Here is a 13,016-nt window from a genome sequence, read left to right as displayed (position 1 = left end):
ATTAAGAAGTTTGGGATGCAATCAACATTTAGGATCTTCCAGTGCAAGCTCATCCACAACTTTTGGACTTTATTATTAAATGTTAATCAATAGCTTATGGTGATTTTGGTCAGACAGCATTGCTTTGAACACCTCCAGTTGGAGTCTTCATGGTGAAACTTACGCCAAGGTCCCTTCCCATAGCTGTAGCAGCATACAGGCAAGTAAAAGCACATGTAAGTGTATTCACAGCTATTTAATGCTCCTTTGCATCTCAATATAAATGAGTTCCCTCCTTTTGGCACCACAGTTTGAAACTACCTATTTCATACTCTGATGGATTCCTTTCTTCAGGCTACAAGAAGCATGTACAGCAACCTTGAAGGCTGCGTGCCGTGAATCAAGCCAGCAGGGACTTCATCACAACATCACTTCAAGTGGATTTCTTTTCTAACAGGAAGAGACAGAGCGCATAGCAACAGCAGCTTTTCATGTTTCAGGCTTCAGTTTTGCTTTTTGTCACTTTTGGGAAACACTGGTGATACTGATACAGCTACCAAGTTAATTCAAAAGGGAACAAAGCATCTTTCATTAAAAACAGCTCTTGGATAGAAGGAAAATAAAACACTTCCTGTATGTTCAGCTGAAACCAAGGTACCGAGATGCAGTGGTAGATAATGGAAGAAAATAACCTAAAAGAATACATTGCTGCTTTACCCCGAGACATATGCCTCCCTTTATCACTGCAGAGATGTCAGAGGCAGGAGGGAACGGGAACAGGAGGAAATCAGAACGTGACGAGAGCCAGAGTGGGAAACAGCACCCAGCATCTCTGAGACCACCCAGCATCAAGATACTGGGGGGGGGGGAGGATTTGGAATGTCCAGAAAGGACATTGCCAGGCCAGGAAAAATCACCATTGTGGCAAAAAGCATCATCTCCCTCTTTCACAGCGCAGCCTAAAAGGTGTTCGATGTTTCAGAGGGTGAAGGTGACACCGGGCAGTGAAGTCCCAGGGCTCCGGGCAAGGACTCAAAGAAAGGCTCCCCGCAGATCCCCAGCACTTTGCCATGTTTCCAGGGAAGAAGACTCCCTGGCCAGAGGAGTATTTAGTTTTTCTCTTTTCTCCCATAATTAAAGATCACAAACAGTAGAATATTATACAGCAAAGAGATCCTTACCTTGGATTAAGCACAGGGCGCAGCCTCGGAAATCAGTTGAATTATTAAGAAGACAGATTCTTCACATTTTCTTTTCATTCATGTATAAAGCCCTTTGTGCTTCATACTTGAAAATATTGCCTAGTCAGTTCACAATCAGATGTCAATGTCTTAAAAGTTTAGGATGAAGGAGAGAGGGAATCTGTTTCTAAAAATCTTTTAGGACTCAATTTCATCACTTGATCATAATCCAAGTTAACTGCCGTCACCTCAAACTGTCCTAACTCTCATTTTAAGTTAAAGGCCGAACAACCAACTTGGCCTTGTGCGCAAGGGAACAGCAGCAGAACTGGTTCTAGCTGATAACTAGATTAAGTTAATATTCCTCTCACAGCCCCGATCCTTTAAATAGCACTAGTTTATTGTAGACAGCCAGACATGAAACAGTGTTTCCTTAAAAACAACAAATTCGTAGGAGGACTTTTTTCCTCTTTGCATTCCAGCTTATTTTTTGAGATTGGCCAATGCAAATCTGCCCCAACCTATGTAAATGCATTTTTTCAGGAATTAACAGGAACTGTAAATTCACCACAATCCTCCATCCTCTGTGTACTCCGCTTCAAAAGCGTGGAAGGACCAAGAGATTCAGCGCCGCTGAACGAGCAAGTACCACTGTCGGGGTTATCCTGCAAGAACGAACGTGGCTTTTCTATGCAGCGTATATAGAGTGTGTGTTGAAAGCAGTGACTGCTCATATGCGTGATGTTTCAGCAGAAGCAAGTGCTGCTCTGCCAACGAACTCTGGCAATGAAGTGGGTTTTTTCATATGCTAAACCTTCCTTTACCTACAACTCTAGGAGGAAACACTGCAGTTAGTCCTATATAATGGGAAGTCTCACTGTAACCACGACTGACATGAGAATGCTGTTCTCTTTGAGGGAGGATGCCACTGCCTGAATTAAGTCTCCTGAAACTACTTAACAGATCACTCAATTTCAGACAGAGATCTGTACTGCAAATTAGCAAATACTGTGCTGGAATGGCTACAAGATCGTGCTACATGCCAACAGCCTTTAGTTACATTTAACTGGAAGGTCATGGGACAGTGACATAACATGTAATTATTTTAAATCACATGATTAAAAGCAGTATCCAGAGAATTTTGATCACTTTGAGAGGTTTTACAAACATTGGTAAAGAATTGTTTCTCCCACTCACAGTCATATGTCAGTGTAAGCTCCAAAATACTCTAAATAAGGACAGAAGCTAGACAGGAGGAAAGCCAGAACTCATCTGTTAGTGATGCTAGAGAGGACTTAAAATTCATGCTTGCCTCTATTGTTATAAGTTGCCAGCATCCCCATAAAACACTTCCAGTTCTGCCTTTGAAATGCGTGCTTGTTGGGAAGTTCTACTGTCCAAAGAAGCATAGACATGTGCATATCCCTCCTGCCCAGCACCATCACACTACAGGGCAACCTTCCAAAATAACCATGACCATTTCCTACAGAAGATGGACAATACATTGTTCATCAAGACTAAGGATCTAAAAGCTCAAGAATAACAGCAAAATTCACACTGACTGAGGAAAATTGCCTCATTTCATATAAAAATTCTGAATTAATTCTTCAATTTTTTTTGCAAGAACCTTTTAGAAAAAAGGCTTTCATTTTGGCAATGAAAACAAACCTGGATTAAAACTGAAGATGCCTTTTCTGGCTTTACGTATTAGCTTCTTTCTTCCATAATTTGTATAATGATCAAAAATATACATAAATCAGACTTAAACTTGTTAAAGATGAGAGAAAAAGATCACAAGACAAAACATGTGGAATATGATAAGTTTGGGGCTCAAAGCCATTTTTTAAAAATCAGGTTAATCTGGCTATTAATACTGTTCTTAGAGAATCGGTCCAAATCCTAATGTTAGGAAAGTTGAGTTTGCAGAATTTTCAGAGAAAACTATGTCGAGGAAAGGACTTGCACTGAAGAATTGCACTGAAAAAGGTTACTGTGGATCACTGAGGAAGACATGCTGCCTCTTAAGGAATCGCATACAAAAATAAAAATTTCTCTTCTCTCCAAGGTCACACCCCAGTGTTCTCTATATTTAACTGAAAACCCAGTCACCTGCTCTTTTTAGATTTGATGGCAGTAAGGAAGATACAGATATAGAGAAAGTATAGGTCTAGGAACAGAATTTTATTTGATTCTGGAAAGTATCATGCAACAAATGTCTTTTTTTTTTTTTTTTTTTTTTAAAAGATCCTTGCCAAGCTTCCAGATGACAAATTAAAATTTACAAGTAAAAGGATGTGTAAGGTTAGCACCATGGGAGGAACAGTCTTCTCGTTACAACTCCATTTGACAGACAGTTATAAAAGAAAACAGAGGAAAAGAAAAAAAACCAACTAGGTGACCTTGAGTTTTTATTTTCAACATCCTAGATACTTAAATCTAAACACCAAGATACCATGACTCTCTAGGCATATCTAAATAATTAACTTTCAGCAAAACTTGCTCTGTACATTGAGAAATATTTAAGTGTCAAATGGTAACTATCACAAAGTACCAGCTAATATGCAAGGTAAAAATTGTAAAGGTCCAGAAAAAGAAATGAAACACCAGAAATCAAAGTGAGGAATTTGTCAATTTGTCCCTCTTCCAGTCTTTTGCAGGTATGGCTATCATGACTTGCTGCAAAGCTCAAAAAAATAAAAGGGATGTGTACTGGGTCTGGCTGGGATGGGTCAAATATCCTAACATTATCCTGTAATATCCTAACTTCATGGGCCAAATATCCAGACATACTTAATCTAAACTCTCCCATTTTCTACCTGCAAGCAACTACAGCATTACATCAGACTTCAAATGTTTGCTTTCCTTGCTTTTGTATTCATTTTAAGAATTTGCTCCTTGTGGTTCTTACTGTAAGGCTTTCAAGATAATAAACAGGTTTACAAACACTCCAATCTTCACCGAGCAGGAATTCTAATACAGGATTTAAGAGTTTTAAATGCCATGTTATTATGTGCTGTCTTCTTAAGGCAATGGAATAATTCCTTTGAAGTATCCTAATTTTGCATTACAAATTGATACTAAGATTTCCTTTGTAAGCATCTCTAATTACAATACATGTAAAATTATTTAAATTTTATTTAACTATTAACCTGACTCAATTATTAAAAGAAGGGTTCAAACTCAGACCACAAGGAAGAGGCAACTTTTTGTCATAGTTTGGGAAATACATCTTTTGATTACGCCCACATTTCAAGGTTGTGTGCATGGATTTTTAACAGCAACACTAAAGCAACCAGTTAAAACAGTTGTTTTGTATTCAAATCATAGCAAAATAATTTACTTTAATCCCAAAGCAAAATGTGGTATAACCCAAACCAGCTGTTTTTTTCAGACCGATAACCATTAGCACTAGAACATCTATTGCAGTAAATGCCCTTTTAACGCGGAGAGCCAATGTTAACGTGGAACCGCCCAGAGGAGCCTTCGCAGCCGTGAGCACTACATCACTTTATCACCAGGAGAGTAATGAGACTCTGAACTTTTCTTTATCTTTCCTTTATTTATGCTTGGACTTCCAGCACTGCACATCAGATACCCAGGGTCTTAATCTGTCCTATACTAGACTGCAAAAATACAATGCTTTCTCAGCTGTCCTTGCATCAACAAATCAGTCACATCCAACAAACCCTTCACTTAAGTAGTTACTTCTCTCTAAAAATGCGTCTCTCCTCTTAAGGATTTCAACTAATGCTTCTGGCTTATAAAAGATTAAGTGCAATGAGTTACACTGAAAGTTTATAATGCAGCTCTTGATTGTATATTCTGTGCACACATTTACATCAGGCACACAAGTTATATAAAATAGTTTGGAGTACAAAAATATGGTTATAACATAGGAGTACCGAACAGCACAGAATTAGAACAGTTTTATTGCCATAATACCAATTTATATACAGACCCCCAAATTAAGGATTTTTTAATTCTAAGTATTCTTCCCAAATTGACAACTGTAGTGTACACTCTAAAAAAACTGCAAATTAACAACACAAATCTATTTTAACCCCTACATTGCCTATGCAGTCTGCACCAACCTTTTCTCTTGCACACAAAAATGTATTATAAATAATTTCTCACAAAATGTCACGTACGTTTTATTGCACATTGTACATGCCAATACCTAAAAGAAAGGCTCAAACCTTTCGCTTGATAACTAACTGTTTAAATACCTAGCAGTTACTTGTGTTGCGAATACTATTGCATTTTGCAGGCTCTAATCTTAACTGATAATTTAGAAGAAAAAAAAGCAGAACAGAAAATATGCCTCAAACTGTATAGCTTAGAAACAAGCTTTTTTTTTAGTTTTACTGATTTCTACCGTATAAAGTCATTAAAAACATCTGACCTAATTAAAAATCCTGTTTCAAAATTTCTGCATTTTTTACTATAAAATTATGCATATAGCTGCTTGTATAATCATATATTCCTTCTGTTTTTCAGAATTAGATGTTCCTGTGCTGTATTCACTAAAACACTGAGTTACATAGGTCCTAGTGTTAACTATAGGAGTTAGTGTGCCAGTCTCCATTCTGCCGGTCTCCCCAGCAGTGGCAAGTGAGGAGCTCATCAGAACACCAGAACAGGTCGATACAAAAAGACACTGAGCACAAGTGGCCATTAAGCATTAAGGCCTTGTATAGTTCCTGTTAAGACAATCTCTAGACTAAGAAATATGAGTAATTTATCATTAATATGTGGGTTTACGGTATGCTGCACTAAAATATGACCACTAAACAAAGGGAATGATTTGTGTATGACAGATACGTGCCAGCTGGTAAAAATGCCTCACAGGGTAAAAATCTGCATTTTGAGGGTTAAAACTCTGGCATGAACAAAAAGATTAAAAAGTCAATTGATCAAATGTTTTGCCAAGGGTTTCTAAAGCTATTAGCCATCAACAGCTCTAGAAAGGCATAAAACCAGCAAAACCAAACAACTAAAATTGCACCATTACAAAGAAACAAGTCCGTGAAAGGGAGGGTCACCAGCTGCAGTTAAGGGACAGCCACTTCAAGAAGCCGATTGTTTTTTCGCTTGCAAGTTGGGATGTTGCCGTTTTTCTGGCTGCCTTGTATGAACTTCACACACACTTTGTCTTGTCTGAACTGGACCAGAAACCTAGGAGAAGGAATAAGATACAGTTTAGCTAAAAGTAGGAAAAAAACCACATGAGGAGGTGAAGTCTTTTCTTGTTGGTTCTGAGCTTCACTCCAAAAGATGTCATTTTCAGGTCTGTATTAATAATAAGAGTTAGGGAATAAAAAAAGCGCCACGGGTTACGGTATGGCTTGAGTCTCCTTCAGGTATTATCTCTCAATTATTGCTTTTTGCCTGTAACTGTGGACCTTTTACAATAGTTAGTTTGCTCTTCCTTTAGAAAGAAGGCAGCTTAAACCAGAATTTCTAATGTACCTGAAACGCAGCAAAGACTATTTCCAACTGCTTCACCGTCATCCAAAGGGACTTCTCTGTGTTCATGGAAGGAAGCTAAACACTTCTATAGCAACAATTGGGAGCGCTCTTCTTCTGATCTATGCTTTATTTAGTATATCTGGTATTTTAGCAGCTCTCATATTTCTAATCCTTAGTTAGCCTTTACAGCCCCCTGCTCAGCAATTGGGAAAATTCACTTCCTTCCCAGCAATCTCCAAATTTAGATATTTCCTGCAGTCCAGGATAAATGAATCTGGCTTTGACTCTTGATTTTTTATTGGAAAAGAAGTTTCACTGAATGTGGAGAATTGCTTTAAAAAAACCCACTAAAACCCACCAATAGGCTCCTGCGGAGCCTCGAACTTCTCGCTGCTCAGGATAGCAAGATTAAAAGCAATAAACAGGGCAGCACTGCCTTTTGGCTCACATGCAGTGGTTGCTGACCTAAAAAGTCCTTTGTAATACAGCAGATTTTCCCTTTTAGCATCCTTAAAAAGTCCTCCAGCAGAGGCCAAAAACTTCAAAGAATTTGTTCTCCAGCCGGAAACCACAAATCAAGCTGACGGCAGAGCTCAGGGGAGGAAATGGCCTCTGCTGCGCTGAGCTGCCCTTCGGTCCTGCTTTCCTGCTGCACAGCCCAGACGCTCAAAGTTTAACTTGTTCAGCGCTCCCAGCCATGCAAGCATCTGGAAAACGTGAGTAGGTCTTCTAGCCATCGTCTCTTGTCACCAACACTGCAGCTTCCTAGACCCATTGTTCCAATATTATATATATAAAAGGTAGGTCTCTTACTAGATATACCCCTGGATCAACAGCATTTTTGCTTGTATCAGCTCTCTTCCCAAAAAGCAGTGTATGGTAGTCAAAATAAGGCCACATTTTCTCCTCAATCCCTAGTTGTGCCTGTATCTAAACTCCAGCAGGAGGAAGAGAGTACTGCTTCACCATCAACAGAGATGGAACTGCTAACAACTTAAAATTATTTAGTCTGGATAAACTCAATAGCAATACACACTCGAAAGTTTTTAATTTGCAAGACAAGAAAGAAAACCACATCCCAAAATGCAAGACTCCCAGAAAGCAGACTGTTTTCCAGACCTAAGGCAGGCAGGCAGTCCACACCAGTGCAATGCATGCTGAAACTTTTAGTAGTTTATTCCCTTGTAGCCATCATTAAACTAGAAACTTACTGGGGACAGCCACACTCTTTTAGAGGCTAAAAACTCACACCCTTGAGCAAATTAAATCACATCTGGTAACAGAACAAAGGAAAAAGGCAGACGCCATTTTCAAGGAAAAAACAAAATTAGCCTTTAAATAAACCCTCAAAACTGAACAAACTGTACTCGCCATCACGACTCTAGGATACAAGCAGTGTGGTGCAGCCAGATAAAAGGTTCAAATTTTGCCTGCAGTAGTTTTATTCCACTATTGTTAAAGGGTTCCAAATTCTCTTCTTTATTCAAAATGAATAAACCCACCAAATCAACGCTACTGAAATCAGGGGGCACTTCTCACAACAAACTGAGCGCATAATAATGGTGGAGTGAGGGACTCTTACCAGCAGGCTTTAGGAGTTCACACACACAAAGATTTTTATTCCATGGCTATAAACACTGCAAGTGCAGTCCTTACTTAAGCCAAAATATGAAATTGCATCAGGCAGAAAGAAATACTAATTTGAGATGCAAGCATTTTATCAAAAAAAGCTTTTTAACAACCAAAAAACCCAAAACAACAGCAGGTGGTTCAAACACCATCAGCAGGAATTTTAAGAATACATTTTTCACCTACACAGAAGAGAAGGTAGCATAGACCTACATCACTAGCACCATCATTATGTGTGTTTAGGGGGACCTTTTCATTCTGTTTTGGTTATTTTCACTAGAACTTGGCAGCTAGTGTCCAATAAGTATCTCATAGGAATTTGTGAACTTCTCAGTTACACACAAAACTATTCTCTCAAATGTAGTATCTCTTAATTATTTCTACAGCAGCAATTCTATTTCTACAGCAGACTGTTTTCCAGACCTAAGGCAGGCAGGCAGTCCACACCAGTGCAATGCATGCTGAAACTTTTAGTAGTTTATTCCCTTGTAGCCATCATTAAACTAGAAACTTACTGGGGACAGCCACACTCTTTTAGAGGCTAAAGCAGCAATTCTGCTGTAGAATAGCTCTATTTGAAACTACCTTAAGAAAAGCAGGTTTTCTCTAATGACTTTCAAGGAAATAAGAGCCAAACTGAATACTAGAAATGAGTACACACTGAAAATCGGATCCTTATTTACAAGTATTCTGTCAAGAGAAAAGAAGTATTAGTTACACAACAGTGTTTTGTTTTTCCAACATTAGATACTTGACTTTTTTTAGCATGTTGCACTGAAGGAAATGCACTTTTAAGCAAACAAGAAACATACTCATCAGATATCTCAATGTTGAGCTTCTGCTTGGTTTGGCTGAGAGTAGTACGGTAAAGTTTAGTGGCCATTTCAATAAGGTGATCACTGCTGAGCAGGAAATCCCCTTTACCAGCTGCTCCTGAACCCTGAAACAGAACAGGGAGTAGTTAGGGCTACCAAAACCTAGAATATGAAAAATGTTAAATGCCAGCTAAGCAGGAGATTTTAAAAGGAGCCTTCTCTTCCCAGTGCAATGAAACAACTGCCTTTTGTCTTGTAAATTAAACAGGGATGCAGTGCAGGGCATAAGATCAAAATGCAATTCACTCTCAAATCAACTACAAACCTGTTGAGAAAGTTAAAACCCCCTTCTGACCCTAAAGGAGGGTCACCTTCATTTGTCCTACAATACTGTAGTGTTTCTTTATCCCTCTTCTGGCTATACCGCAGCAAGCTTACAATATTTTCAGAAAGGAACAGAAACCAATTACCAACACCAGTATTAGGATGAAGGTGGTCAGTATGAAAAGACATTATATATGACGTTCTTCAACTCTGTTTAAGCTAGAATACAAATGACAGCTTAATGATTTCAGCAGAGTAATGCTGACAGTGCAGTGAAGCAAATGTAGCACTGAACTAAGTTCTTCAGAACCACATTAGTTGTGCCATAATGTGGATTTCTTGGTAGCCCATAAAGAAGAGAGAAATATTCTGCCTGAGTGTCAGGAAGAACTATATGAGCAGCTAAAAAGGAAAACCCTGCCACGAGGTATCTGAACCAGATCAAAGGCCCACATTACAAAAGGAAAACTCCAATCCTGAAGAGGCTACAGTGAAATATGAAGTCTGATTTTCACGAGTAAATGATCGTTCATAATGTAGTACCTGTTCTCATCTGGCTTCAGTAGTCTTAAATCAAAGTTTTTGCAGACATGGCGAAGTTCAATAAAATTCTAAACCTACAGGCTAATCACTACTATTTAATGCTACAAGATAACGAATAAACAATTTTTATATCACTGCATGTAAAACAGTCATATTATTGTATTATAAAGTTGTAACCAACCTCCTTGAGGTGCACTGCGAAGAAGCCATCATTTTGGGAGCTCATGGACACTTTGGTAACATCTCCCAGTGGAACCTCTGACTTGATATTCCCAGATTTTTGATCCGCAAGAAGAACATTATTTTTGGTTAATAAGAAAATCCTGGATGTAGCCTGTGAAAATACAAAAATGCAAACCATTATCTACACAAAGAGAGAACTGGTCTTTACTGAGCACCTACAAAGACTACAAGCAGTTCATAGAGTTAATAATCTTGGCCCACATTAGTAAACATGAACACTTGATGTTCAGTGAAAGCTGCAGATCAGTTAAAATCAGGTCAAATTTATTTATGTGTCTAATTATAGATTGAGAAGCTTAGCTCATTTTGGCACATATGCTTACGTATAAACAGTTCCTTTAATCACTAGCTTACAATTACAAAAATCGGAAACTGAAACTCGGAAACTATGCAAATCAGGATAACCTCATTTCTCATGCTCTGTCAATCCCCAGGAAAACCAACATACCTTTTCAGTGATAGCTGATTCAGGGTTAAGCCTCACTATTTACTGTTATTCACAAAAACTGTGTTGCAGAACAACACAAATCATGTAGGTATTTTCAGTGCTATGTTCTCCTCCCTTTACCTATTGGAATTATTCTTTAGGAGGATAAACTTTCATATTTTCAAATGACAAATATATTTAAAGCATAATTGTGTGTTCTTAAATTCGTCTTAGAAAATAGTAAGAAAGAGAAACAAGAACTTAATCTACATATAGCTTTTTCTCCTGTAAAATTTTAAATAATAAAATCTTAACTATTATAATTAAGAAGTAGCTGTCTTAAGCACATAGAACCATAGCTCATTATTAATTGTTTGTTTGTTTTGTTTTTAAATCTTGACAGCTGTAGCCTATGCAAGTACAAGAAAGATATTGTCTTCATTTAATTAGTTTCTTCTAAACTGGAAAATTAACTTGGCATCAACAACAGGCAACCTAATTTCATTCCTACAAATGCATAAATGACGTCTACTACTTCTAATATTTAGACAGATATGGTGAAAACAATTACATTTACTCAGGGAGGAGAATACTTCCTGTTTTAGTAAGTATAATTCAAATGCAAAACAAGTTCTGTGTTGGCAGAATAAGAAGTACCTAGCATATTTAACAGCTTTATTCAAATGATACAAGAAACTTGTTTCTTCGTTCCAAAAAGCTTTTGGTATCAATCAGAAGACAGGCAAAGCTAGCAGAGTATGCCACTCACAATTTTAAAACATAATATGTGATAATCAGGAGCTTGAACAACAGTGTGAACCTTGAAAGCTTAAGTTTTCTAACTACTTGAACAAAACCAATATTCTCTATTTCTTTTCTTCAACTGGCAAATAGAAGATGTCAGTTTGGTACAGAGACTACATTTAGCTGTGAATCAATACAGTCTGTTACCAGTTGATGAGATGCCATTTTTGTTTGGAAAAGTCACTGAAAACTACAAACCCAAACAAGATTTTAGTAATCTTTACGTAAATTTAAAACAGGTGTTTAAAATCACCAATTTACATAAACCCAACATTCCCAATCTTGCCCTTGAAAAAAGGGCATTTTTTAAAGTCCGCAGACTATTACATGAACAAAACGAAGTCTCCCTCTCAGTTTACTTATAACAAAAATGATCTACCCTTCTGGATAAGTAATTCCATTTTATTACCTTCCCATTAGCTCTATTGATCTTATTCACAACTTCGGCAATAATGATCTTTTCATCCACAGCATCTTTAAGTTTTTTATACTTGGGGTTCTTGCTGATTTCCAAGTAAGCCCCTTGGAACGGCTGCCCAACGCTGCCCAACAAAAAGAGACAAGGGAAACACAAATTAAATATGAATCTCAGGGAAAAAGCAAACCTCCTGAAGCTGTCATGTTCTGCTTCAGGCTTCATGGAGCCAGGAGATGCACCAAATACCTTTTTCAATGACTCTATACTGCCAGAAGCTTCCTTAAGGTTTGATACATTCTCTGCCAGGTGAAGTCATTTGCTGCTTCATTTTTAGTGAAAGAATACTCTGAACAACCCAGAAACCTCTACTCGCAATTTCTAACGGTTTTAAAAAACAGCAACGCAAAATAATTTGCTGTTGTCTAACAGAATAACTAGAACAATACATTACTGAATGCAAACAGGGCTCTTATCATGGTGTTTGTTTATGCAGTGTAATTGTCCTCCATCCCGCTGAGAAGCAGAAAACCGCAATGCCCTGCCCTCTGCCCCAAGACTCTTCAGGTTGGTACCACCATTCACTCAGTGCAGTGGTGTCGGCATTAATCAGTGCCGTGCAGGCACACTACGTCAGCTGAAAATAACTTGGGAATCGCTACTGAGTAGTGTGGATATATCTTCCAGTACACTACCCTGGGGGAAAGGAGAAAGGAGAAGGAGGAGGGGTAAGAAACGGTATTAGACACAGAATCTTGTTTGTATACATTAACAGCACAGTGATGGTGAATAAAGAGAAATTTATCACCGAAGACGGTAAAAGGATTTTTTTTTTCCTTGCCTGGAAACATTTTCCAATTAAATGGGCCAAATTGTTACGGATATCAGACACAAGTACGTCCTTGCATATACAATAAATTTTGATTTAAAATCACCCAGTAACAGTCTCAGTGAAAACAGGAAATAAAACTTCAGTAGGACTGACACCTCTGCTCTTTCGCAGTATTTCAGAGTGACAGACTAGAACTTGCCTTCAAGACCTCCCGTTGTTTGTTAACTGTGTACCAGCTCTTCGTCAAGACTTGTTGTGCTTGCCAATCACCCATCTTTATCCACCTCAGGGTTATACAGCAAGAGCTTCACTATCAGTTAAGAATTGGTGAATACAGCTGCTGCTTGCTTTGTTT

The 13,016-nt window shown here is 38.1% G+C and overlaps 1 protein-coding gene across 5 annotated transcripts in view; it reads right to left on the bottom strand.

Annotated features, from left to right (window-relative positions):
- Positions 1-3,320: 3,320 nt before the first annotated feature.
- Positions 3,321-13,016, bottom strand: part of MYO1B (myosin IB) — a 124,390-nt gene continuing 114,694 nt past the window's right edge. For all 5 annotated transcript variants that reach the window (XM_049801254.1, XM_049801243.1, XM_049801274.1 and 2 more), the window contains 4 exons: positions 11,824-11,956; positions 10,122-10,274; positions 9,071-9,198; positions 3,321-6,335 (listed from right to left, as the gene is read on the bottom strand). In XM_049801254.1, coding sequence (XP_049657211.1) covers positions 6,212-6,335; positions 9,071-9,198; positions 10,122-10,274; positions 11,824-11,956 — 538 coding nt within the window. In that variant the 3' untranslated portion in view covers positions 3,321-6,211. The remainder of the gene's footprint in view (positions 6,336-9,070; positions 9,199-10,121; positions 10,275-11,823; positions 11,957-13,016) is intronic.

Source organism: Accipiter gentilis, chromosome 1, assembly GCF_929443795.1.
Source record: "Accipiter gentilis chromosome 1, bAccGen1.1, whole genome shotgun sequence".
In the NCBI taxonomy this organism is placed as follows: domain Eukaryota; kingdom Metazoa; phylum Chordata; class Aves; order Accipitriformes; family Accipitridae; genus Astur; species Astur gentilis.
The sequence above is the reverse complement of the archived record's forward strand: the minus strand, read 5'-3'. Positions and strand labels throughout refer to the sequence as shown.